The sequence below is a fragment of the Anguilla anguilla genome, chromosome 6, assembly GCF_013347855.1.
Source record: "Anguilla anguilla isolate fAngAng1 chromosome 6, fAngAng1.pri, whole genome shotgun sequence".
In the NCBI taxonomy this organism is placed as follows: domain Eukaryota; kingdom Metazoa; phylum Chordata; class Actinopteri; order Anguilliformes; family Anguillidae; genus Anguilla; species Anguilla anguilla.
In genome coordinates this window covers 40,361,784-40,389,627 of record NC_049206.1, presented here as the reverse complement: position 1 = coordinate 40,389,627, position 27,844 = coordinate 40,361,784, and the positions used below count along the sequence as shown (strand labels likewise).

The following is a 27,844-nucleotide window of genomic DNA, read 5'->3' as shown; positions in this document are numbered from 1 at the left end:
ATATTTTAGACCTGGACTCTGAACGCTGGCTAAAGCTGTTAAAGCTGCAGGGGATGCTGGTTTTTTGTCACTTGGCACTTAATTGATTACACAGTTAACACAACTGGTTCTTTTGTTGGAACTGACTTCAAGGCAAAAAAACTAAACCCAGCAGGTCGTGTTCCTCTGTATGACCTGGGTTGGGGACCCCCTCTGTATTTGTTAGTATGTGCAGAGGCAGCAGGCGGGAGGAGATTACCTATGGCAGGGGCGTTGATGCACAGCTCTCTGGCCAGTAGGAGGAAGGTTCTGCCCAGGATGTAGACATTCACCTGCGGAGGGGAGGAGGGGAGTGCATGTTAGGGGGTAGAACCCAGGGCTGGACTGGGATTTGGGATCTGTGCCAGAAAACCAGAAGGGCACATGGGGTCTTTGAGCTCCAAAATAAATTAGGATCATCTATTTCAGGATGAAGGTGGCACTTTCAAAGTGCCACTCACAAACTCGACTGCTGAGGGTGCTGTGTGTTTCGTCACGCCCTTTCACTGACCCAGTGTGACCCCAGGGTGGGAGTCTGACCTGGAAGCAGAGGTGTCACGCCCTGGTCAACCCTTCTGTACGGGGGGTGAATTGGGGCCGTGACCTTTCGGTGCAGAAGGATTTGCTGGTACCGGCAGAGGCAGGCAATGCTGCGGCTACCCTAACATGGCGGCCGTGCGTCGGGCCTGCCCCGCCTCGGCCGTCTGCCGTCCACCTCGCGCCGGCAACCCTGCGCTCGACCGCCGTAACGGCAAGGCCTGCCGCTGACTTCAGCCAGCAGGGTCGCCAGGCAACTACCTGTTTAAAAACCACATAGCGTAGAGTCCTGGTTTCACGTTAACATTTCTGCCAAGGAGCACATGTGCTCGTGAGTAAAAAAATTTAGGAGCGCACCAATGCATCCCAATTTATTATTTTTCCAGTTGGCACACATCAGTTTTCATGAGCAAACGCTCCTAAAATGGGAGCGCTGTAGAGCCTGGAAAATGGCTACTGTGCGTATTGACTTTTGGCTGCTCTGCCCTTGAGCGTACCGCTATCTCTGTTTAGAGCAAGGCCGTCGCCTGGATGTGCTGCCCACGGCTGCAGCGCGGTGTGTAAGAGAGCGTTATGGAGGGTGAAGGCTGGGTGTGGCCCTGTTTCCAGAGGGTTCACGGGAGATTTATGACCTTGGTAAAGCGTGGGTCCGAGAACTGCGCGCGTATGGGGGGGGGGGCTGCTCCAAGGACAGCTGGGGGTGCAAAATAAGATCCAAGCTCCACACCAGCTGTCTCACTGAGGTATTCCTCTGCTAAGTTATGCAGGATAAAACTGCAGACAAGCGTAGAATTAATTTAGTGTCCTTATTGCTGTCCTCACATTAGCTCGCTGTAAAAGGCAGATCAGGCTTTGTGGAACCAGTATATCATGTTACAGGTGTAGAGTGTCTATTTTAATTTATTTTAATGCATCTGAAGTGAAGCCATGCCAAACATTTGTCCCTGTTTATGTGAAATTCTTGAAAATAGAGGGTGCAGTTCTTATTCTGTTCTCTTGTTATACAAGCTGTGGAGTCAGCAGCGTCTCTGAACACATTACCTCAAAGTGTCATGCGCCATATATCCTGTTTTCTTACACGCAAGAGTGTAATGTAAGAATGTTCTTAGCTTGCATTCAACTTGTGCTGCCAAAGGAACACAAGCGAATCCAGTGTAAGAATGTTCAGACTTCTGATCATGTTCCCACTGCAGCAGCCCCAGGCACAGATCTTAGAATCAACAGTGATAGTCATGGACAAAATACCGCGTTCATATCGAGGGATGTATCTTGATATAAGGAGAATGCTGGAACACTCTTTGTCAGTAAAACAAAGGCTTAAACTATAACTGATCAGCTCACAATGGAACTGGGGATCTAGTTAATACTTGCTTTTCACAGTGTGCTAGGCTTTGAACAGACCGCAGAAACTTAATTTCACTCTGGTTGTGAACAACATTTTGTACCTAAATTGCACAACAGACATGGGGAGACCACACCTTTGGAATTAATTAAGTAACCAAAGGGATGACGAAATAGAAGAACTACATACAGGTGGTGCGAGAGTGAGGCTTCACGAACCATGAGTGATTCTTTTCTTCCATGGCATTTTGCAGGCGAGACTTGTGATGCAAACAGGTGCAAAGACCAAGTGCAGCAATTCCCCTGAGGGGGAAAGTATAGTCCCAAGAAGCAGCGAGTGCTAGAAGTGCGGACTCGTTTGACGATTTGGCAAGTGTCGACTACTCTACGGAAACATTAAACTAAGTTTCCAAACGAGCACACAACTAGCCTAATGAGCATTAAACTACATAAAACAAACAACATCAAAGAATCGAGGACTCTTAAGTACACTTAATTTGGTATTTAAGCTAGGTAAATAAGAAAACGAGGGTCGGGGTGATTGCTCAGAATTTCTGAATGCAGTGTCTCAATTGGGGGAAAGGCAGCTTCTGAATGTGTTGGCGAGCTTTATGGCTAAAGGCAACTTACCTGCAAGAGATCACTCAGGTCCAGGAGCATATCTACTAGCTGGTTAAGGGGAAAACAACAGGTGAAATTGTGAGGCACTGACTATGGGCTCAATGGTGTGCATCTGTTCCTGTTTCAGTCTCACGTGATATTAATAATCCCGGTTATGTGCATACTCCTTTAAGTGTGCCATTTAATGTCCTGAGGACATGCAGGTGGTCTTTAGCACACAGCACTAGCTCACCCTCACAAGTAGCAGTATAGCACACAGCACTAGCTCACCCTCACAAGTAGCTACTGCTACTATGTGCACTTGTGAAATCTACATAACATGTATATGACAAAATATATGCATTACTGATGCGTATTATTCATAAACTGTAATGCATATTTTATAATTATGTAGTTTTACTATGGGATGCATATACTGTAAGCAGCAATAATGTTTACGAATATCTGGTTAATTTCTGAATCACAGAAATAGTTTATTCATATTTATAAGATGCACCTTAATTGTTGAGGGTGGAGAGGCATGTGAGAATGAGATCTCAGGACTGAAGCTGGCGTTGGAGTGTGAGCCTGTGAGGACTCTTCAACCCCAAAGTCCAATCAAAATTATCACACAAAATCCTTGTCATTTCATTGGACTTAATGGTGACTCAAAAACTATAAAATAACAAGAATACTAAAAAGTGCAGCACTGTTAGGGTTGTCAGATTTGAGTAGGGGCCAATGACAAGATTTGGGATTTTAAAAGGAGGTATGGGAGACAAACTGTGAGAATTATGGATGTCAATTAACCCGGGGTTGATTGAGTTTTTTTTTTTTTGGGGGGGGGGATTAATTCAGGCATCTGGAAACACTGAGCATGGTTGTTCCCATGGTAGTCTGGGCCCTGCTGTGCTGTTTAATTTGCCTGCCGTGGAGCCTGGCATGGAGACTGATGATGTAACCCTTTGCTGTGTTGTGGTGTAGCAAGTAAATGGGTACTGAACAGGCACTGACTTTATTGCCTGTGCCCTCTAGTGCCTTCACTGGGGATTGCTAATGCAGGAGCTACTTTCTCAGTCAGTTGGGGAGTAAGTCAGTGTGGTTGGGCGTGAATGGCTCCTAGGCCTTCTTTCTCCAGCAGCAGCCAATAGAAATACAGATTTTTTTTTTGGCCTGGGTTTCTACTGTAGAATTAGTTAGGCCCTCGTCCCCCACCATTAGTGCACCCATTCCATCAGCCGCTGTCACGTACAGAGGGACTCATCCACGTGCTGCCATAAGGGATTTATACCTCTTCATCACCACGTATTGGAATAACCACCACCATAAATGTGATCCGGATTAAACTGCAGACAACGGGTATTAAAAGTAACTGCGACAATGAGGGTATTAATAAAAGCCTGTGAGTCACTCCGTCTTAAGCCCTCATTGCGGCAGACTCGTTTATCCCGAGAGCCGCGTGAGGTGGTGCGGTGACGGCAACGGCAGACTGCTCTGCCAGAGCCGGATGATTCCGCCCCAGCTCGACCTGAGAGACCAGGGTTCTGGTGCAATTATTGTGACTTTCCTGCTCAGAGTGGAACCTTCACCCTGGGTGACTTGGCATGCCTGGCATTAAAAACACCCCGAGAACCTGAGCACTGTTTGAGCGCTCGCGGGTAATTTTATTAATAAAATTCATCGCCGCGCTTCGAACCGCGGAGGTCAGCGTCGGCGAAGGCGACCGGCGGCTGAAACGTGGCCGCGAATCCCATTAAGGGGGATCGCTCTCCGTGCGCTACTGTGAAGCAGTGTGGCCGTCTCTTCTTCTCTGTGCTTCTGCTCTTCTCCCTCAGTGGTGGTGAAGGTCGATGGCAGGTGGGAACACTTTATCCGACTGGTGGCAGTTCTGTTTTTCCCCCTTGCCTAGACGCGCCTCTACTTCTGCTGGGCTGACTTACCTGAGGATCTTGCGGCATGGTGCACCCTGGAGACTGTGGCGCAAGTTCCATTGTTTTTTTCATGACTACATATTTTGAAGGCATGACTTAATATGAGAAAGCTTTATATTCTGGATTAAACATTGAAACAGTCTGGATTTAAATACAGTCAGTACTGCGTGACAGTGTGTATAGTTCACAACATGGCTCACTCTGGTTTATGTGTCTGTGTTGGCTGCACTTGGAACGATCGTGTCACGTCGCCGTGGCAGCACGTGGGCGGGGCGTAAGGATACGAGGCGTGCCCTCCGTCCGGCAGACCAGGTAAAGGCAGGCGGCGATCACGTGGGCCATCTTCCGGCCCCGTGTCAGGTGCTTGCTCACTGCCATCTTGAAGAAGTTGAAAGCCGTGTCCAGGCAGTGCTGGTTCAGCTGCAGCTGGTTGCCCAGGTTATGGATCTGCCGTTTCCCTGGAGACAGGCACACGCTGAGATAAGCGATTTCGCACACCTGGGCGTTTCGAGCGGTGCGGAGAGAACGTTCCGTCCTCTGACAGGGATTCAAAATTTGAACGGACAGACAGCTGTGGCCTGACCATGTGAAGCGGAACCATGAAGCCTTCACACACACACACACACACACACACACACAGGCTCTCTCTTGTAAATCACGCCGCATTGCTCACTGTCCACTAGCCTCCAAGTGAGGCACTTTTTTAAGCACTCTCCAAAAAGCAAAATGTGTGAAAAGTACACATCCAACCCATAAGGAATACATTTTCCCAACATGTGTCACTAGTGTGTGTGTCAGCAATCTGTGTCCAAATATACAGTGACACAGTGATTACTGCTACGCTCATGTACTTTTGCAAATGTTCTAAAAGATTCTGTAAGATGGCAGTCCATAAAACATTCCATAACACATAACTGAAATGCATAAGACTTCACACTTTTAACACTCAGCTGTCATTTTAATGGTGACTGCCACTATAGTTCATCATTCAGAGTGCCTGTCTCTGTTTTCTCCAGCAGAAAGCTGTCCTGGTTGTGTAATGCACTTACAACTACATACAAATACATATTTTATATATAAAAGAACTGTTTTATCAATGGTGGCAGTGTAATGTAATGGTTAGAGAACTTGTTTTAAGTTGTAGTTACAAATCTTAAGTAGGGCACTGCCATTGCATTCCTAAGCAATTCCTGTGTGTTACTCTGGAAACTTTATTTTTATTTCAATCCCTTTATTTAACCATATATTCCAACTGAAAGTTACTTCTCACCTGCGGTTACAACATATAAATGAGGGAATCTGATAAGCAAATAAAAATTGCAGTCATTTTTAGTTATTGACCTGTCATGCTTAACGCGTTTCCTCAGGGCTGAGGGCAAAGCACAAAAGCCGAACTCCGTGAAGCATGGTCTGGCTTTTAGCAACACCAAAATTGCCCCTCAGAAAAAAGCTCTTAAGAGGGTAATCCCTCAGGTTTGCAACCGTTAGTGTGGCCTTGCGTTGCAAATGCCCGCCGGTGGTTAATCCCGTCATGATTTCTGGGGGGGATTATGCAGCCCGCTGCGTTACATAACTGGGTTGGCGGTAGGGGGATCCCACAGAGCACGGCCTTGGGTCCCTCCTCTCCTCAGACTCTGGATGGTAATGGCCGACAGTGGTGCTTTGCTTGCACTGAACCGGTAAGTCCCAGCTGTATAACACGAATGCAGGGCGTCGGCCATGTTAAAGGGCAGCAACACCGCCCTGCGACTCTAGGGTTGGATGGAGGGCCTCCTCCTGGAAGAGGTGCTGGGAGGGTTCATGTCCCTGTCCAATGATAGTGCTGTAGAAGACAGCTGGATCATTGATGAATTACTAATGAGGATGGTGTGGTTCCTGGGGCCCTGGCCCTTGTTTGGATCCAGGCATACCCAGATCAAGGATTACCCACTCAGCCCATCAGATGGTCTCTAGCATGACCTGACCACCATTAGCACTGGCATGTTCAGGTTTTGATATCATAAGAAACATTGGTACTTAAAATCCCACTTATTTATCTAGGTGAAGCACCTGACAACTCATATGTCTATGGTTTTTATACAGTCTATGGATGGTCTGGTTTAAGTGCCTTTAATCTTTGAAACATTTTATTTCTGGCAGTGTCACAATGTGGGCAAGCACCAAGACAAACCATCTATTGAAATGACGGCAATAAAATCACTTCACTGCCATCAATAAAGTGAAGTCGTCTTCTTGTTCTTTTTGAGGATGGCTGTTCAGTGATTAAAAGAGAGAACAGAGAACAATCACAGTTCAAAGTTTGCAACTACCTTGGAAGCTCCTGAAAAGCTGGTCAGAGACAGAGAATAGAGAATGACATCATCTCTTAATTCCAGCCCAAAACAATACAAACGTACCTGTGTTCCTTCGAGAGCCAGACAGACTGTGTACATTTTAGCAGCTCGTGCATGCATGAATTTTTTTTATTTGCATATATAGGCTATATATGCATTTGTGATGTATTTTCACTTACGCATGCACACCAATGGCTGACTCCGGGAAGTTGTTGCTCCTATTATCAGCCCACGTCCTACTCATCAACTATTCAGTGGCATGGAGGTGACTAGGGTCAAGCCCTGTTTGGATATTTGACACTGACTAGCTGGTGGGGGTGTAGGGCGAGAGTGGTTTGAAACAGGTGCTTCATGCAGCAGAAACCAGGAAGTACTCCAAGCAACCCTGGTCCTGGTGAGCTGCAGGGTCTTCTGTTATTTGTAATTGCTCAGAACGTGGGATAACTGATATAAAATTGAAGTAAAGATGTTGGTTCCTCAGTTCTCACACCTCACCAGGGTTCTTGGGTCTATATTGGCTTTAATGCGAAGAAAAGGCTTGGCAGACTATATTGTAAGCATTGTCTTGGATCTATATTGGCTTTAAGGTGAAGATTAGGCTTAGCAGACTCTTCAGGTCAAAATCAGGACCAGGGTCGAAAGCCTCGTCCCAACCAGGCACACAAAACCCCTATTATTAAATCAAACCAGCCTTCACAATCAGCCATGCTTCTTCCTTCATCAAGGGTTTTACGATACAATTTTCAAGGACTATTCATAGAGTTTAGACTAGTATCCATAATTGTATAATAATATCATTAGTAGACTAGTTTTCAAGGACCTTATTTGTAGTTCAACAGTCAAAAAAACAAGTAAAAAAAAGTTGAGTGGAAATATTTGGTGTTGGTTCTCCATGGACTGCTGTCACCCAGGTTACGTGATCACATGCGTCCCGCTGCAGTGGGAAACTGGCTCTCGGAACCTGCCAATCATTTTGGTCATGCTGTTCCACACGCTGCTTTTGCAGGTCCCAACAGGGCCTAGCTATCTGCAGCTGGCATCGCCCCGCCGTGACGGGGATTGTGGGTAACTGCTGCGGCCTTATCCCCAGCACTGTGAAGATGCCAAAATCACAACGGGGCTTCCAGACCGCCTGAGAAGTCATTTCTTACAAATTCAAGGCTCAGCACATGTACACACAGACAGACATATGCACTGACTACATGTGAATTTCACACTACAGCTTTCAATTTTGAAGTTTCCACTGTCAAAAATAAATAAATGACCCTCCTGGAATTCAATTTACAGAATTTAACCTGTACCTGCTTTGAAATATTAGTCCATTATTCATTTTCTTATTATGTGCTTCTATGCATGGCAATACACGCATTATATTTTACATTTTATCTACTCCATAATCCTGGATATTTATGAAAGCAATTCTCTCCCCATGAATGTGAGGTATGAAATGTTCTGAAAGTGTAGAACGCCATCCTGCGACGGCTTTGTGAGGTCACAGCTTGGACCGATGCGGGTGTGGTCGCTCAGTGCCAATGGGAAGCACTCACCGTTCTGCAGCGTCTGGGCCCGAGACTCCTTTCCCAAGCTGGTGTGGAACCCACTCCCCAAGGCTGGGGCCTTCCCTGTACCTGTAGAAGTACGGTATGGAAGAGATCATTTACATTGCAATGCATTTCGGTATACCACGCTACATCAGAGCATATCACATCACAACATATTACATCACACTGCATCACAATACCTCATTATAGGGTATACCTCATCAGATACCCTGGTGGAGGCATGTAATGTTGACACACTGGTACCACCATTACCCATGGCAACTTGCATGCATATACAATATAACATTATTAAGCACTTCATTATCCATTTACATACATTCACCAGTGCAGTTCAGATAGACTAGCTTGCTCAATGGCTACCTTTACAGGTACTGAACCCACAACCTTCTGGTAGTAAGTCAAGGTGCTCAACTTGAAAATTTTATCCTGCCAATGAACACAACTCAACTGCCTGTCTACAGCTATAACATTGCATGTTTCCCTTCCCCAAAGGAGCAGCCAATGGGCACAGCTGGGCGTCTCCCACAGGAGTTGGCCAATAAGAACAGCCACACTGGCACACAATATCATAACCTGTGTGTTTTAACTCAGACAAATCAGACACCCTGGAATCTATGAGGACCAGAACTTGACACAAATGAATATTCCAAACTTTCTCAGCCCATGGTCCACTTAAGCAAACACATTTTCATGTTTCTAACGACATATATTCAAAAGTTTTTTGAACATGCTATAACAACTGCATGCACCCTGCAATGAGTACAGTACAGACGCAATATTTGGGTTAATGTCAATGAAAAGCATGTCAATAACAGCAAGTCCTGTTTCATATAACATCTCTTGACCTCTCAACTCCTTCCACAACCCACCAGTAGATCCCAACCCGATTTATTAGCTACTGATAAAAATTACCCAAAGGTATAGGCACAATAAAACATTAAAATTCAGGAATTACAAAGGGAATTTGCACCACCTGGTGAACAAAAAGATGAACCACAATTCAAGACCATACAATCCCTGCTTAGCAGTAATGAACATGCGTGTAATACTTGTCTACCCCCTGCTGGTTAGTCAGAAACACTGCAAAGCACAAGAACTGAGTTTGAGCAGTGGTTTCCTAACCCCTCTTCAGGTATTCCTAGCTTGATTCACTAATCAAGCCCTTCATTGGAACACATCAAATATCTGTATCCTGGCTGGGGGGTATGGAGAGGTTTGGGAACCATTGAGACTGTTCACTTCTGCCTTTGGTGAGCCATGGGGTGTGCATGGGATTATGCTATCACTCAGCAATCAATGAATCAATTAAGCAGTTGATTACAGTTAACTTACCTCACCTGTTTTTTGGGACTGACTTGATTTCAAATTATTATGTGGAAACACAGACCTGCAACCCTGCAGCTCTCCAAGGCCAGGAGTGAAACCAATCTAATCCCTAAGGCAGGGCTGTCGAACCCTTTTCCTGGAGATCTACAGTCCTGTAGCTTTTCACTCCAACCCTAACAAAACACACTTCATTCAACAGCTAGCGATCACATTAAGTAGCTTAATTAGTAGAGTCAGGGGTACCAAATTAGGGTTGAAATGAAAACCTACAGGATGGCAGTTCTCCAGGAACAGGGTTAGGCCTAGATCAGGGGTGTCCAATCCTGTCAGAAAAGGGCCGGTGTGACTGCAGGTTTATGTTTTAGCCCAGGACTAGGACACCTGATTCAGCAAATGAATTAAACATGGTCTTCAATCACAACCTTAATAAGTAGACTCTGATGTCTTAGCGCTAAGGCTGAAACAAAAACCTGCACCCACAAACTGGCCCTTTTTGGATTGGGCACCCACTTAGATACCCAAATCTGGAGCTCAAGGCAATAGTACTTTTGGTTTTTATTCAAATCAGGGGTTCATTTACACCTGGGACACCAGGTGAATGGACTTCCTGGTCAATCAGTGACATTAATCAATCAACTAACGATCAGGTAAGAAAGAAAACAAGTAGTACAAAAAAAAAACCCCAGTATGTATGCCTTAAGGCTGGGGTGCGCAACAAGGGCCAATCTGTTTTAGGATTTAGTGCCAACTTGGGCACTTAATTATTTAATTAGCTCAATCATATTTTGATCTGATATTTGTATAAGCACCAGCTACAGCAGCATAAAGCAAGTGTATTCTAAAGATTTTACTGAGCTGAAGTACACGACTGAACCAGTGTAGTTTGTAGAGCTGTCAGAAAACAAAAAGGAAATCGACTGGAACTAAAACCAGCGTGCAAACCGGCCCTCCAGGACTGGAGTTGTACACCCCTGCCTATGGGCTTCACTCAGGTGTAACCATTTAGCAGTGGCTTTGCTAAGTTGGTAGTACACTACAGAGAACAAAATGACACAGGATATGTATTTTCAACCAATTAGCCCCTATTGCTTTGGTAACAAAACAGTCTGCATTATCACCAGACTTCTGGGACCCAGCAATTGGCAGATAATTAGCACCAAGAGGAATAAGGGATACAATTTCTTATCCAATCATCCACTTAAATCAATCAATGAGGAAAGAGGACTGGGCAAAGATCAGACATTCGCAGATCAAATAACTCTTACTGCAAACGGAAATCAAACTAAATGTTTCATTTTGTGCAGGTTAATATTTCATGGGGTCACGGAGCATGAAGTAATCTTATTTCTGCCATGATTAAATATTTTCAGTCCACAGTTTCCATGGTTTTCTGCCATCCCTAATTGGTCCATTGTAATTTGTGAAATGACTATAGTTCTAGCCAATAAGGACAGGGATTTTTAAAATCAGGTGTTTCCTGGCCTGCTGTTCTCAATTCCCCAGTTTGTTGTCTGTTAGATTCTGTGCCTAGCTTGTGGATACGATAGCAGGATGCCTGTGAATTTAAATTTTCATGTAGGGTGAGTTAAACTCCATTGCCATGGTCCAAATTTAATTGGTTGGAATATTGTTTTAATCTTTTAATGTGTAAGATCACAACTAAGTGTTTCAAATGTTCTTACCTGAACATTCTAATGCTGATGTAGCTCACTACTGACAAATGAAAGCAATGGAGTTCTAGAACCCAACAACATAGAATTTTGAAAAAACAAGGGTTAAATTTCATGTGCGTACTGGGAATTTCCACTAGGCAGTCCACAGAAAAGTGTCCTGATTTTCAACCTTTCTTTTGTCCTGCAGAGTTCTGTTGCTAAGCTCCCTGTTACTTCCCCTTGTAGATTATGCTACTGCTCAGAGAGGTAGGTGTTGAAGTATTTTGTGCCTCACGTATGCAAGCTTTTATTGCATTTCAAGTACATATTGGTCAATAAATTTCAAGTTATATGATTATTATTATTTAAATAAATACTGCACTTCATGTACAATGGGGAAACTTAGCCTGCATATGCAGCTTTTTTCAAAAGGAATAAAAACATTAGGATATTAAGGAATTTATTGAGCTATAGATCAGCCATGACTGCTTTTATTTTCATTGTTAAACAAGCAGACTCCTATTTGGAAAAACTCAAGACCATCCCACATATCCTGGAAGGTCCAGCCTCCTTCAATGGCCGACTGTTGAGGCTAACCTTGTCATTCCATTCCCCCTACCACCCTTCTTTTCAGGAGCCATTGTGTCAGAGTGTCGGGATCGATACTTGCTGATTTCTGTAGACCAGAAGATTACGACCAAACCGCTCCGCATCGAGGCTATAGGTGAGCATTTGCCTCGGCTCCGTGTCAGTCATTGTGGCACGTAACACTGGCCCAGCCTTGACCACGAGAATCCCCCGTATGGGAATTTCAGGTGCTTTCATATGGCAGATGTTACAGACTACCCAAATTCAAGCTTCAATTTGTCAGTAATGCCTAAACCATTATAAATACAATGAACTGTCCTTTTATATTCAGGATTATTGGTTTTTATGAATTCCTACTGCAGATTTCTCTGACTTGAGCTATATTTTACCATGCATTTCATTTTATTTATTCATCAGTACTATAACTCATAGCAGGGTTCTGAAACCCTGGTTCTGGAGAGCTGCATGGTCAGCTGGTTTTTGTTTTCACCTACATTTCAGCAACCAATTCAGTATCTGGAGACCCAGGGGCCTGTATCACTAAACAGGATTACTGTGTTAGCTGGATAACTGCAATGAGTAAAACCTGAAACGGCTCTTTTTTTTTACTTCAGTCCATGTTCCAGATTTGGGAGGGCTCTGGGATTTACTCTGAAGTAATCCTGCTTTGTGATACAGGCCTCAGAATGGTTAAGTGTTACTCAGCAGTGGATTGACCAAATAAAACTACCAGACCCTGTGAGGATAGGACCAGGGTTGCAGACTCCTTTTTATAAACCTTTCAGAGACCCTTGATAGAACTGTATGCGTGTTATTGGTTCTGATTTGTGTTCTTGCAATCAATGTACATGACCTGTCATTTTGTTACACTTATCTGCACAGTTGTTACTGAGTACTTTGGCTGCTTAATAAACTGCTGCCAGGGATAAAGATTTTATGAATTTACTGACTGATCGAAACCGGCTGGTCATGCATTGAAATCCCACGTGAGATGGTGTCACTTTATGCTCGGACTAAAGACCCATGCTGAGCTTACACTCTATTTTTTTACTAGCCTCAGATCATGGATTCCTTCACACTAATCCAGCTAACAACTAATTTAGCAAATAGCCTTGCTAGTGCAATGACCATGACACTAAACCATCTGATTAGCGTGTGTGTGCGTGCACTCGTATGTACACAAAGGTCTGGGTATGTATAGTAAATGTGAGCGCGTGCACCAGTGTAAGCGTGTGCCACACTTTGAATTTTATGAAACCTTGTGTCCCCAGATGCTACTGGTGTGTATCCAATTGATGGGAAGTATGCAGTGACATGTGGTTACACACGCAGCGCGTTCAGCATGGACGGCTACATCGCGCTCCGAGCCTCTTACTACTCCTGCCACACAGAGAACCAGGTGACATGCAGTTCCTGGAAGAAAAAAAAAAACCCTGAGCTAGTATTGGTGAATGTGACACGCTCTCCCTCTTTTCCCCAGAACGACCAGCTATTCACCTTCAAGTTCAATATCATGTCCACTGACGACCTGGGCAAAGAGGCCGTCCACCACGTGGCCAAAACCTGCTCTCTCCCCCTGCCCTGGTCAGATAGGGAGGTCACCTGCGAGGAGAACTACATGGAGGTACTGTGGGTGTGTCCTCTGACTGGGGAGGAACGTTGAAGGTTATGCGAGTATTGCTGTAGTGTGCCATTCCAAATAATGTGAAGGATGTTGATGGGAAGGGCCTAAAGCAGAGGTGTCAAACTGCAGTCCTGGAGGGCCATGGTGTCTGCTGGTTTTTCGGTATGTTTCATTGTGAATGATTGGCTAAAGGCTCCACACACGTTGTTCTCAAGGCCTGAATTGGCTGCTGATTGAAAGCCACACAAAACCACAAATACCTGTACCCGCCCCATGTGAAAATAGTATGCTGAAGTTTACCTGAAGTATACAATTTTTTTTACTTGAACTAATTGCACTTCAAGTATTCTTATCAAGTAGGCTTGATACACAATTTATTCAAATGGGGCTGTAGCCTTTCAGAACTGGAGTTTCACACCCCTGGTCCAAATCTTTCATTTGGACATCCGCATTGGGAAGAAATGCAGGTAAGGAAGCAATGTTCCCATGTGCTCTGAATTGCTATTTATAATTGCTATGAAGACAGGATGGCAATTTCACCTAAACATGAAAGCTCTGTGCATTACATGGCAGTATGTTATTGTAAATGCACCTCTCTACTCACTGACTGTCCTGTGTTCTAGGTAACAGTATGGAGAGATGCGCACTGCACACCCAATGGGCCCTCCAAAAATGCATGGGACTCAACTCTTTCTGCAGTAAGTCACAAGCCAATTTAACCCCATTTAGTAATGGGAGAAGCTAGGTTTTTGAATCTTAAACAATTCAAAACTGTTTCAAAGTTCCATCCTGATATTACACCATGATAAAATATGATTAAACTTCTCTGGTCATCGTCAATTGACTGGTGCATCGTGTGAAGTAGGACTGCCACTAAATAACACATCAACATATATCAACATAATCCTGGATAAAACTATGGTAGAACCAAGCAGATAGCTAATCTCAAATGTTCTTTCAATATGCTGTAGAGAGCATCTAGGGACAACTACAGAAAATAGAACTCTAGAAAACCTACACCCCTACAATTAGCAGTTGCAACTGGTACCCTGGTGAAGTGGTCTGATTAAACCTAGTGAGTAGTAAACAGCATGTCATGTGTAAGAGTCCCAAAACTCTTGGGGGTTTTTTTTTTTTTTTTTTAACATTTCTCTTCCTTCCTTAGAACTTGATCATGAGTGCCCTCAAAACTTCGTTTTATTGGGCAGTGATATTACACCCATTAATTTTTAAGTAGGCCAATGTGTGAGGCAGTTCTAAGACTGGATAGGGACATGTGAGTAACAAGTTGTTCAGATGCGGGACTGTACATATGTAGGATAAAATAACTTGCTGTGTATTCTAAACCTTCTACAGACATTCATAACCACTGACTAATCATTCAACTCTACACTAGTTGTACACACAGGACTTTTGCAAATGTTTGGCCACTTACAAAGAGACATGTTTTTAAAAATTGCCCTAAAACAAAAGCCTGCACCCACACTGGTTCTTCTTAAGTTAGGAGATGCCTGATTATGTGCTAATACAAACCGCTCCAGAAGAAAGCAGGGAAAGTTGCTGAGGTGCTGTGCTCCATAGATAGCTATATTTTACTGAGATGCATCAAAGTTCTGCTCTTTCCCTCCAGGCCCAAGCATCTATGGTCTCTGGGTGGCATCTAATGTTCCTAGAGGATGGACAGGAAAGGACCATGTCCGTTGCTGATGCCCATGCACTCGGGTATGGGGTGGGCGCTACTGCGAACCGGGTTGTGTTCCGCTCGGCCTACCTGCAGCGTCACTCTAACATTTCGAAGGCAAGTACAGCTATGGTGCCTTTATTTTTATTTTATTTTTATTGTATTATGATTATAATTGTGTGAATATTGGTTAACATGTGACACTTGCATCAAAATGCTAATGACTGAGTTTAATGAAAGCGTGATGTGTTTGAATGTCTAATGCTGTGTGGTCACAAAATGGAACACTACAACCTGAACACGACTGGTCTCCATAATCGGTAGTTTTGTGCAACTTGATGAAACTGATTTTTAATAATGCATATAATAAAAAGGGACTCAAGAGCATTTACAACTTTCAATGATGTTCATTTACACTTCACTGAAATTGTTTTTGCATTAATCTAATTCAAAGAATTTGTTCTGTGCCAAATAAGTGCACTGTATTGTAGAAAGTGGAAGTATTTGAACATAAATACCGTAGAAGTGATTTACTTTTATCTCAGTTGATGGCCCTCACAAAGCTGATTTTATGAATGCTAATCGTATTCATGCTCCTAAGAACTATTCTCCCAGATTACAACTTTGTGTCCCTTTCAGGTTGATGATATATCAGTGGTGGAGATCCACACAACTATGTTCTTCAGGCAGAAATGGATGGTAAAAATGGTGGATATATCTGCTGCCTGCACAATAAGTAAGTGCTCTTCCTGTAGTTCGGCCATCCTAAATGCTCCTTAACTCATCTGGTCTGCTTGATGCTGTACACTGAGCCACTAGCAGAATTTGCTCCTCCAGTTTTGCCAAGCTCAAGACTGAAGCAGGGAAGAGCCTTGACTTACTATGGTGCTTGGAAAGCTTTGAAATGAACAGCCTTATATGACTAAATTCAAAGCCAAGTTATCAAATTTACTTGCCTAACATGCAGCATGTTCAAATTTAACTGTATGCATTGTACCTCTATTGTCTTGTTTTACATGCCTGTCTTCATTTTATTATGTTTACATTTATTTTATCAACTGCTGGAACTAGTCCTCACCTATTTTAGATTGGCCTCAATTGTTAGAGGTTTCAGTGTTGGCGGTTTTAATGTCCTTGTGTTTTTTTGTAAAAGGGGGAGAAATGGTATGGCACAGCAACAGAGGGAAGTACCATGGTTAGTGGACTAGAGTCAGTGGCCATACCTGGGAACACTAAGCTAGCAACTTCCCATTTCTGCTAGCTTAGTTTCCCAGGTATGGCCACTGGCACTACTCCACTAACCATTGTACTTAACTTCTGAATTGCAAATTACCCACTTGTAATAATGGATAATGTGTAAAATGCTGGCTCTAAAAATTCAGGTAAGGTAAACACAGAATACTGAAATGAAGCATTGGTTGACGTTCATGCTGCCACTGGTTTTGCAGATCCCAGTGATTTTGATGATGAGACACTGAGGGTATTCTGGGAGATTCCAACGGTCATGACGCCGCTAGTATATGATCGCTCAGAGTTTGTGAGCAAGCATGTTAGCATGGGTGTGGAGGGCACGCTTCTAGATGAGAACACATGGAAAGCGAGGGGCTACTTGATGGACATCAGAGGGCCGACGACACATTTGAGCATCCCCTTTGGTGCAGAAGGGGGCTACAGAAGGGTAAGACTGTCCAATACTCCTGATTCTGATGACATGTCCTAAGCCAGTGGTACTCAGTGTTGTTGGAAGGAGCCGTTGTCTATGATGGCTTTTGCTTGAATTTGAATTGAGTGACCAGTTTATGCTCAAGACACCAGGTGAGGTGACATTAGAATATGTTTAACCGGCTCTTGTAAAGGATGAATTAGGCACTAAGTAACAATCCCAGTAGACTCCATTGCTTTCCATGACCAAGGTTGATCACCCCTGCTCTTGACATTGGGTTTATCTCTTACAGTATACAAGTAGATGCTGATAAATACTTAAAATGGTCTTGAAATGAGAAGTCCTGTTCAAAAACTGCACTAAAGTGATGCCACTGCACAAAATTAACCAAGGGATTTTGGTTACCTTTTTGCCAGAGCCATGTCCTTAACAATACCTATAACGATTTCTACATCATCTACCTCTACTATGAGCATCTTTTCATGGATGGTGTCCTTGAAACTAGGCATCGTATACCCAGGGCATGTTCAACTCCACTACTGCCCCAGTATCCTTTCACAATTGACCGTAAGTGTCCTTTTTAATAACCAGTTCCATAAACAGGGATGACTGTTTCACAGATGAACATTTAGTGTGTGTAAAATTCTAAGTATAGAATGCCCACCCCCACCCCAAAAAAACTATCAACATAAATCTGTTAGTGCTAATGAACTGAAATATACACACTAGATCATTCATCCTACATAATGCTACAAATTCCTCTCCTCAGTGAAGAATACTGCACTGCAATTATAAACTTATTGAATTATGTAGTGTGTCTCTCATAAAATTCCATTCACCTTGTCACCTGATGGATCAAATCAGTATGTTCTGACACCAAACCATATTTTACTACAGAAACTGTCCTTGGAGAATTTGTATTCACTGTGTACCTGGGCAATTTCCCTTCGGATGTGGAACTGGTTGCAGTGAGACTCAATACAGAGACCTTCTCGGTATCCGAAGCGTTTCAGAGTGGTTACACCATCTCAGAGATCCCTCACCTTAACGGAACCCATGCCTATATTATCAAGGTCCCTTTCGAAGACCGCATTGTCCCTAGGATGGTATGCATTTACTTGAATGAGTGATCAGACTAGAAGTTTTTGAAGAATCAATTTATATCAACCACTTGTTTGCACAATGATGATCAGGTTTCATTTTCAACAGTACCTGGGAGAAGGATTGCTGCAGTACTCACTGGACATAAATTACACTCTGAACATCATTCCCCAGCAAGAACCTTACTATCACCTTGCTTCTGTTGTGGCTCTCATTAAGGATGCCTGTAAGATTCCTCAACTCTTATTCTGAGCACAGTTGTGATACCTGCTTTTAAATTCAACTGATGTATTGACGCTTGCCAATTGCCATATCCTCCAGTTCCACCAGACTTCACAGCAGTCTGCACAGAAAGGAGCATAATCTTCAAGGTGGCTCATCAAAACCTGGGACATGTGTGGGAGGTCACTATTGGGAATTACCCACTGACACCTCAGTTGGCAGCAAAGCGTGGCTACATCCTGCAGAACAACAGCCAGAGCTTGACCCTGGAGGTGCCAGTCTTCAGAATTGGCTACATATATGAGGTAAGGGTAGGGCTGTGAAGTTGTCTTTAGCAAGCTTCTGAACCTAAGCCAAAGACCCACTGGACAAATGGGAGTACATGGTTTCTTTGACACACCTTTATTAAAATTTAACATGATGCACTTGGAATGTAAAAGGCCCAAAATGATTTTACATACAGTACACTAGCCAGTCCTGTAGTTCGTGATTAGCTGAAGGGGAATAATCCTAGCTAACACAATGTCCTCACAACGTTACTGATGGAAAAATGACCTTCTTTATGCAATTATTGTATGTCTCTGAGTAAAAGCGTCTGCCAAATAAATGTACTGTAATGTTACTGAATTGTTTTGCCAGTGTTCTAACATTGACACTACATGGCAGCAATATTGAGAATATTTTGTCAGCTGGGATGTGTGTTTTCACACATTTTGCAATCCATCTCCAGCTCTCCAGAACCATCATCAATGCCCCTGACCCACATTTCATTGGGAGAGAAATATGATACTCCCTCTGTCAACTGTGTTGTATTGTAGTGCAGGTGCCTAATTATGCCAGCCCTAAATCTTCCATTTCTGTCTAGGAGATTACCCTGAACCATTTCTTTGGCACCTTTGAAGTTCTCACAAGGGATGCTAAGACGTTGGACATCCAAAAGTCGACTGCTAAGCGCTGCCTCTTCAACACTCATGAACTCATAGGTAATTTCTAAAGATCATAAGAAGTCCTGAGGGTTGTTTTAATCAGCAATTCCCTCCTCTCAGCATTAAAAGGGTACTAGTCTCTAAGCTTGTTAAACAATCATCCCATTCTGGAACATAAACCTCAAATTCTCATCTATATACCTCTAGTAGAGCTTGTAAGCATGTGAACTGAAGTAAATGTGTACTGGATATCACACCATACAATTTTGGACAGACAATGCACCTAATTAAATCTGAAAGGAAAATATTTATATACTTTCTTGTGTTCAAAAGTGTACTGCTTGGCTAAATTAATCATCTGGCTGAAAGAACCTTAGTTTAGTCGGCTGTTAGGATTGAGTTCAGCTGAAGTATAAAGATTCTAATATTCACATTTAACCATCAAATGTGTGACCATTTACTCATTTGAGTTACGGTAGTTGGTGAACTTGTGGAAATTGAACTGTAAACCATGACCACTGGAGACATTCACTAATAGATATCCTAGGCATTTTTACTGCTGCATTGCTTTATTTGTTGTGGAGGAGCTGGGAGTACAACATAACCAGAAAAATTACTGGATATATTATGTGAAAGAAATTGGCGTCAAATAAGGCTTTTAGCCATCACTTGACAGAGGATGTGTCTTTTGGTGTGGTCTACATTGCATTTTGTCCAAAAGAATTTGTGTCAATTGGGTCACAGTGAACCAGCTGAATATTGTTGCACTCTTATTTCTAATTGTTTGGAGGCTTTGCACTGATTGGAGTTGCATCCATGGTTCACTTTGGCTCTTCCTTTTAACTGCATCATATTTGGGCCGATAACTGATTGTGCACCTGTGCTATTTAACTTAATATTGGCAGGTTAACATACCTACGCTGACATCTTGAGGGTTGAAATACATGCCTCGGTTTACATTGAGGCATTGTTTCTATGGGCCTGAGTAATATTCTATGCCATATGTAGAACTGGTATAGTTCATAGTTTTAGAACTGGTATCAAAGTTTGGATGATGAAAGGGGGCTCTTGCCATTTTAGTGTGTTCTACCGATGGAGTGATGACAGTGGTGGCCAGCCTTGCAGCAGCCATTCCACCTGTGGCGCCAAGCAGCACCACTCTCCTGGACAAGAACTGCAAGCCTTGGGAAGTTAACACCAACCGAGTTCTCTTTGTATTTGGTGTGAATACATGTGGCACCAGAGTGCTGGTACGTCAATTTTATTTTTATTTTTTAGAAACATGACTGAGGATGAACATTGTTGAATGCAGCATTGTATCAAGTCTGTTTTCCAAAGTACCTCTAACTCAACTTTTGCTGCACCACAAGTTTAGAGAAACATGATTGCACTGTAACTTTGGAGTTTCAAAATCAGCTGAGTCGCAGAAAATCTGTTTTGTGTTATTGCTGTTCAGAACAACAACGAACCAAAATCAACTGGCAATGCATCAATGGGTTTAGGTAATGCACAATTTTATAATCCTATAGGTGACGTTTCAATTATCTTCAATAGGATGAGTTGAGCACATTGCGAACAAGACTTGTTCTACTTGCAAAAAAAATACCAAAAGTGTTAATAACCAACTCATGGTAAACTGAACGCAACTCAGGAATATTCTGCCTAGTTCCAATTTAGCTTCTGACAGGGTGAGGTTTTTTCTCCCCAAACCAAAGCTTGCTTTGTCTTTCAGGCTGACGATCGCTACATAGTCTATGAAAATGAGATCGTCTCTCACCGGCAGTTTGAACCAGAGGAGGCACCCAAGATCACCAGGGACTCTGTATTCAGGTAGTTAATATTCACCCTGAATGGGTTTTGAGTTGCCTGATGTGTGAATGATGGTGGATATTGGCTGAACTATCTCAGTAACTGGCCCCTTTCAGCAATGAAGAGTCTATTTTTGGAAAAATTATTAAAGTAGAAGGGGGGGAAAAAAAAAAAACTAGTGGCCCCATGTTAAGATGTTTAGATCATATGCTGATCATGTGCATTCTTCTCATATAGGCTTACAGTACAGTGCTTCTATGAAGTCAACTCGACCAACAGACTGTTTGTGGATAAGATGTTCAAGTCTGAGACACCTGGCTTTGGCTCCATTAAAGTGGAGGGGAGTTCACCCAAAGAATGTAAGAACATAACCCTAGGCAAGCTTTAAAAAGACATACCATTTATTCACTGTACGAGTGTAGCTGAAGACATGCACTTTTATGTTCTCTTGTAGATGGAAAGGTGCATGAATCCACCCCCATCCACTCTGACACAGCTTCCTATCTCTCTAGTAGTTATAGTGCTTCCCACAGTGGTAGTGGAGTTTACCAGAGTGGAAGTCGCCCAAATGGTTATTCAGCTTCTCAAGTTTACACTGCTAATGTGGTTGCTGAGAACCACAGTGGTAGCCGTTCTCAACAAGCCCCAAACAATGTCCAACCAAGTCTCAATAGAACTCCTGGAGTTAAAAATGTCCCAGGTCACTATGGCACTAGTGAGGGCAGCAGTACTACTCAACGTGTCTCTAGTCAATACATAGCTCCTCAAACAGGAACCACCAAACGTGAACCCAGCAGCATTCATTCAACTGCAACCTCTAGTCCCTATAGCTCTGATCAAAGCAGAAGCCATCCAAACAGGCATTCAGCTTCCCAAGTTCATTTTAACAATGTGGTTCCTAGCACCCAAACAGCCACTAATGGTGTCCAACCAAACCTTAGTAGTTATGGAGCAGCTGGCATTCAAAATATCCCCAGTCACTATGGCAATAGTGAAGGCGGCAGTACTAATCAACATGTCTCTAGTCACTACATAGCCCCTCGCACAAGAAACGGCCAACGTTATCCCAGCAGCATCTATTCAACCTCAACTTCTAAACCCTACAAGACTGATCTGAACAAAGGGCATCCAAACTGGTATTCAGCTTCCCAAATTCATTCTACCAATGTGGTTCAAAGCACCCAATCAACTTCTAACCGTGTCCAACCAACCCTCAGTAGCTCTGGAACTGTTAGCATTCAAACTGCTTCTGGTCACCATGGAACTAGCAAGGGCAGCAGCACTACCAAACACGTCTTTAGTCGCTATACAGCTCCCAATGCAGGAACTACACAATATGGACTCGGCAGCATCCATTCAACCTCTAGTCCCTATGGCGCTGCGCAGATTGAAAACCCTCTACACGGGTATTCCGCTTCCCAAGGTCATGTTAATAATGTAGTTTCCAACACTCAAGAAGGCAGCCGCACTGGACATGTCCTCAGAATTGGCTATGGACTTGGAAGCACATTTGTCCCTGGTCACAATAGCGACAACAGCGTTATCCAGCATGAAAGCACCCAGCATACCTCTAGCAATGACCAATCTGTTCCTGCCCAAAATGGACTTACTCAAAGCACAAGTGCTCTCAGCAGCCAAGAACGTCCACAGGACAGCAGATACTACTCCAGTGGCATGAAGGCTGTCTCCAGTCTCAGTGGAGGAATCTCAGTTTCTTCCAAGGTCAACTGTACTTCCAAGAGTTCAAAAGCTGGACCAAGCAAATTTATACAGGTTCAAAGAGATTCTCGTCATGGTTATAGAACACATGCACAGCGAGCCATCAAGAGAGGTAATGGTGCAACCCCAACATCATAGAATCTCCGAGATATTTCACAAATAACCAACATACTATTTCACAGGTCAAGATGACTCCTGAGTGGAAAATGTGCCCTCATACTTTTAAGGTAAACCCCAAGTGGACATCGCTGCACTGACTTCAGTCTTGTTTCTAACTGTGGTTCTTTGCTCCCCAAGGTTACAGTACTTCAACCTGAAATTTGTCCCTCTGGCTCTGGAACTGTGAAAGTGGTTAACCTTAAATGCTTGAATAAATTTGCGATCTCCATTCACAAATTAAGTCAATGGTTCAAATTTATTTTGTTGATGGGACTGGGCTGATTCTAATTATGGAATGCAAGCAATACCATGTTTTTCCATAGTATTCTGAAAATGTCTTGTAATAGCAAGCAACTTTCCAATTACCTTTTTAATGTTGCATGACTTGCCTCTTAAAAGGTAAGCCTTCAGTGCTGAAGTATTTTTATTTATGAATTGCTCTATACAGTACACATGCAATATAGTTGTGCATTTGAAGGAAATGGTTTTGACCATCAAAACCATCAAAATATACACAATCTGCTTTATTCAAAGGATGGTTACACATGCATCCAAATTTGGTGATGCGTGTGTAACCAAAATATTAGTACATCAATTTGCACACTACTCTTGCTCTCCTGTCTAATTCAGTTTAATTGTGCACATGCATGACAACATTTCATTCCACAACAGATATGGAAACCAGAACTATGGCATGTCCTTGTCTTCATTTGTGACTAAACATATCCCAGGGAATACAAAACATTTGCCCTATACACTATAAATGAAAAGGCCTAGTGGTTTCTGCTTGGTATTCCCTGTGTTCATATTCTGGAAGGTTCACATTTAAAATGTAATTACTGTAGCCATTCACTGGGAGGGTTTTCTCTCCATGGTTTTTTTTTTTGACATTTCAGTTTTTGTTGTATGTTTGCACCCACACAGTTTGTGTGAAGGATATTAAATATGTCAGAGAAGCCTTGGACTTGCTAGATTTACAATTACTGCTATTGGGCATTTTGGGGGTTTGTGGACCAAGCAAGAAAATGCCTTAAAGTAATTTGAAGAAAAACACTTCAGAAGCTCAAAAGTAGCCTGTATAGTGATTATGTGTATATTACCTGAGTATTAAAAAAATGACTTAATATTTTTGGTACGGATCATGCAACTTCAGACTGCTGTGCATAAGTAGCAGCATAATACAAACAACTTGTTTATCGCTTTGAATAATAATAACCCCTCTAAATATGTGGTTGAAACTAAAGCCACTGTTGATCCTGGTCCCTCCAGGACTGCGTTTGGGAACCAGTGTGATAATGTATTTGTCCTAGAAATTGTGGCTGGGGTTTAACTACTGTAAATCCACCCTTGTCTGCATGTAGGGGATCACAAATCTTGCTCTCCTGCAAAGGAATCTTAACTTGGTAAAAGTAGGATGAATTGGGTTCTTCAAGTCTAGTACAGAGTTGACCAACCTATTCCTGAATCTACCGCCCTGTACGTTTTAATTTAAATGCAAATTTGGCACACCTGATTCTTCTAATTAGCAAGATCTCTAGCTGTTGAATGGCGTGTACCTGGTTTACTATATGAATCAGATGAGTTTTGGACAACACATTTGTTCTACGAATTGTGGCTGGTTTTTATCCCCTGATTTGGTAAAGGTGCCACCTTTGCCTGATTTTTCAGTCAGGATGAGAAGTTCCAGGATCTCACTTACTGCTCCACACTCAAGTGACCTCAAATGATTAGCTCCCTTGACATTAGCAAAACAAGCCTGTACACAAGCAGTAAGCTATAGCGTATGGTCAAAAATGCATTTGCATTTTTGTTGAGACCAAAATTGTTTTGGTACTAATCTGACCACAACACCTGGTTCCACTCAAAGTTCAGTATTGGAAACTTCAATGAAACAGGGTGCTAGTGAGATGAGAGCAAAAAAATGCTTTTTGGCCAGGCACATCAGTGGTAGGTGTGGCATCTAATGAAGAATGCTTCATTTGAAGGACGTCATTCCTATAGGGCGAGAGGGTGGTGGATCTTCAATGTCATGGGGCTGTAAGATCGTTACGTACAGCCTTCTGATTAATTAACCAGACGGTACACCATAGGGAGGTCATCTGATCTTGAAAATGTAGCCAGGAATCGTGTTGACTGTGGGTTAGAATTAAAGGCATTTACCAACATTTTATCGGCGAGTTGTTCTGTTGCTCACCATCTGAAGAGACGAACTGTCCCACGGCTGAGGATCCGCCCCCACTGTTCTCCACGAATTGCACCTCTGATACTATGATGTTGTCCTCTAACACGGAACCGCAGCCCATGCAAACTGCACTGCCCCGGGCCTGGTCGATGTCTATATCCGTGCCGCCGCAGCTCTTGCACTGACGAGAGCTCATGGTGACAGTTTAGTTACTTCAGGCCGCGCTGCAAGTCATCATAAAGGGAAAGGAGAGGGGGCGGTGTTACTAAGTGCATTCAGCAAAAATTATAATAAATGAAAATTGGCATGTCTGTCGAACATCTGTTCCCTTTGTCGCGCAATAGTCTACCTCGGTGGCATTCAGATATGGACTGTTTGTACGTGACGAATAGAAACTGGTTACACACGTGAAATGTGTTCTTTTTTCAATGAGAACTTCGACCGTTACCCTACCCACGACGTCTTGTCAAGTAGTTATTTAAGTTATCAAGGGTTTTTACATGTCTGGTGGTGACAGGATAATCCTGCTTGCAATTAAACTTGGGAAGCAGGATGACACCAGTTCGGGCAACTGTTATTTACCGAGTTTGGTTAACCTTATCCAAGACACGGAAACAACCGGCAGTTAGACTAGACTAAGCATTTCACTGTGTTGAATCTAGCCTAATCGCCGTTTGTTCAGCGGTTGCTACTTTGCTATTTAGCGAAATATATTCTTAAGACTTTACGATAGTCATTTAGGCAACAACGATTGATTGATTTTGCAATACTGTGAAGCCCTCATAATGGCTTGCGAGGGTAAACTTATCTATTACTTACTGAAAGAGTGAGATATACCCTTCAGGGTAAGAAAGGCCAAAACAACTTTGTTTAGCCGCTATGAAGCGGCTATGGTCGCGTAGCTCCAGGAATAAACTCCCTGGGTCTGTTCCGCTTCTCTTGGGCTTTTGGGCATATATAGATTATGCCATTTAAAATCGGGTTTCTGTTTTTCCTTATTGGTGATACCGTATGCACTGGTATATAGTATACAATTCAGATACGATACCGTTAATATTTTTAATACAATGCCTCATCTCTCCTCGCATTTCGAACAGAACTGGATGAAGCCAAAGACATCGATTGAATAGGGGGACGCTTTGAAACGTATTTATTATCGGTGAGTCAATTAATAAACTGGTGAAGTCGTACAGGGTATAATACATATAAATCAAGTAAACATTGAGTGTTGTACTCTAATATAACTCCATATGGTTGAGTTTCAAATCTGCTTGGTAAACACTTCACAATCGCCCCCTATTTTGACCGGCGCGTTTGGTAGGTAGTCTAACTACGATTCTGAAATCAGCTGACCGGGGTTTGAAAACACAGGAAGTGTACATGGCTGGTGCAACGGCACAGACTGCTGTACCTGCACTGCCTACTAGGGTAAATATCCAGTTCCGTCACCATTGTGGCATACAGACCTCTTTGGATAGAACCAAGCGGCCAAAACCAGACTTCGTTTTTGAAGCTCATTTCCTGGTGTTGTAGTTCCTGGTTGCTCACTAGCGCCACTACGGATGGCTCCAGTATAGGTGTTTTCATATCCGGTTTCCATGTAAGTCTACGGTACAAATGCGATCAAAATACAAAGTCAATAATTTTTTCTCACAAGAACAAATAGTCATAATAGGTGTATTTTATTCGTCTTATGACTGTCCATGGGTCGATTTCATGATTTATTGCGTCATTTGGGCACAGTGTCAATATTTGTTCTGGACCAATGAGGTACAGCTTGCGTCACTTCCGGATTACTGCAGAGGACTGAGCTACAGTAGGGGCTACAATCTGTGGTCACCGGGGTGGGAGGTGGCGTCTCTTGGCCTTGACATTGCGGCTCCGACCACGTTCCACCTGTGCGAAGTCAGAAAATGCAGGCATCCCATTTTGTAGTGGTTTCATTATAGCGTGTGCTATTTACAGCTGCACTAGACGACCATAAAATAATCCTCCTCTGAAGTTTTGCGTTAGCCGAGTCATTTTTACTATTTCTTTAGCCCACTTAACCGAATAATTAGTTGACAGAAAGCGTAATCAGCTAACGCTTATTTGCTATATGTGGTAGTCCAGTAGCCTATGCTAAAACAGTTCGCAACTTCGGCTACCAAGCCATTTGACTAGCTAGCTAACCCTAACCGGCAAATATTCCATCTGTCAAACGTGTTTGACGGCTTGTCAGTCGTGTACATTCCGTAAATGTCGACCTGGGCTAGGCTGCACGAATGTGACAAAGCTAGAAGCTAGCAAGAAAATAATAATAATTAGAAATTCAATGTACCTTATTTTTGTCTTTATGCAACAGGTGGAAAACTTTCTCTTCAAAGTGCGTTGTCATATTTACACGCCTGTAGATCAGTTATTAAAATACTTGGTAGATTTGTTAATCACCGCTGACAGTGTTAATTTTTATTCGGTAAAAAGTGACATGCGAACGATCGGTCAGCTAGCGTCACCCAGCAAGTAAACACCACAAACGGCGATGGAGTAGTAGCAGTTAATGGCTCATTAACTGACTGTGGCGAAAACCTACGACGATAACTTGCTTGGTTGACAGCAGGTCTACCAGACAGTTATATGAAAATTAGCCTAGTCAAATCACCAGTAGTCTACACATCTGATTGATTGACCATCAGATCAGTGCAGTCGATGTTCTTCCCCTGTAGTTCATATTGCTAATGCGTGAGCTAACCACGGATAGCTTACCTAGCTCACTGGCAAGCTGATATGCTAGCTAAGCATATTCGTTTTGCCGAGAAACATAAACTGAAGATAACTGAACATAATTGTATTATTAATGTCATACATATAACATGATTACATGACACAGT

The 27,844-nt window shown here is 42.9% G+C and overlaps 1 protein-coding gene and 1 long non-coding RNA gene across 3 annotated transcripts in view; one reads left to right on the top strand and one right to left on the bottom strand.

Annotated features, from left to right (window-relative positions):
• Positions 1-26,120, bottom strand: part of LOC118229645 (transcription factor IIIB 90 kDa subunit-like) — a 56,975-nt gene extending 30,855 nt beyond the window's left edge. The window contains exons 1-6 of one of the 2 annotated variants that reach the window (XM_035421800.1): positions 25,783-26,120; positions 24,987-25,198; positions 8,308-8,388; positions 4,712-4,885; positions 2,527-2,558; positions 239-311 (exon numbers count right to left, since the gene is read on the bottom strand). In XM_035421800.1, coding sequence (XP_035277691.1) covers positions 239-311; positions 2,527-2,558; positions 4,712-4,885; positions 8,308-8,388; positions 24,987-25,170 — 544 coding nt within the window. In that variant the 5' untranslated portion in view covers positions 25,171-25,198; positions 25,783-26,120. The remainder of the gene's footprint in view (positions 1-238; positions 312-2,526; positions 2,559-4,711; positions 4,886-8,307; positions 8,389-24,986; positions 25,199-25,782) is intronic. The other variant, XM_035421798.1, reaches the window with a different exon arrangement.
• Positions 17,856-18,342, top strand: LOC118229647. The gene is made up of 3 exons (XR_004765708.1): positions 17,856-17,962; positions 18,066-18,183; positions 18,279-18,342. It is a non-coding gene; the product is annotated as an uncharacterized LOC118229647 (long non-coding RNA).
• Positions 26,121-27,844: the final 1,724 nt, after the last annotated feature.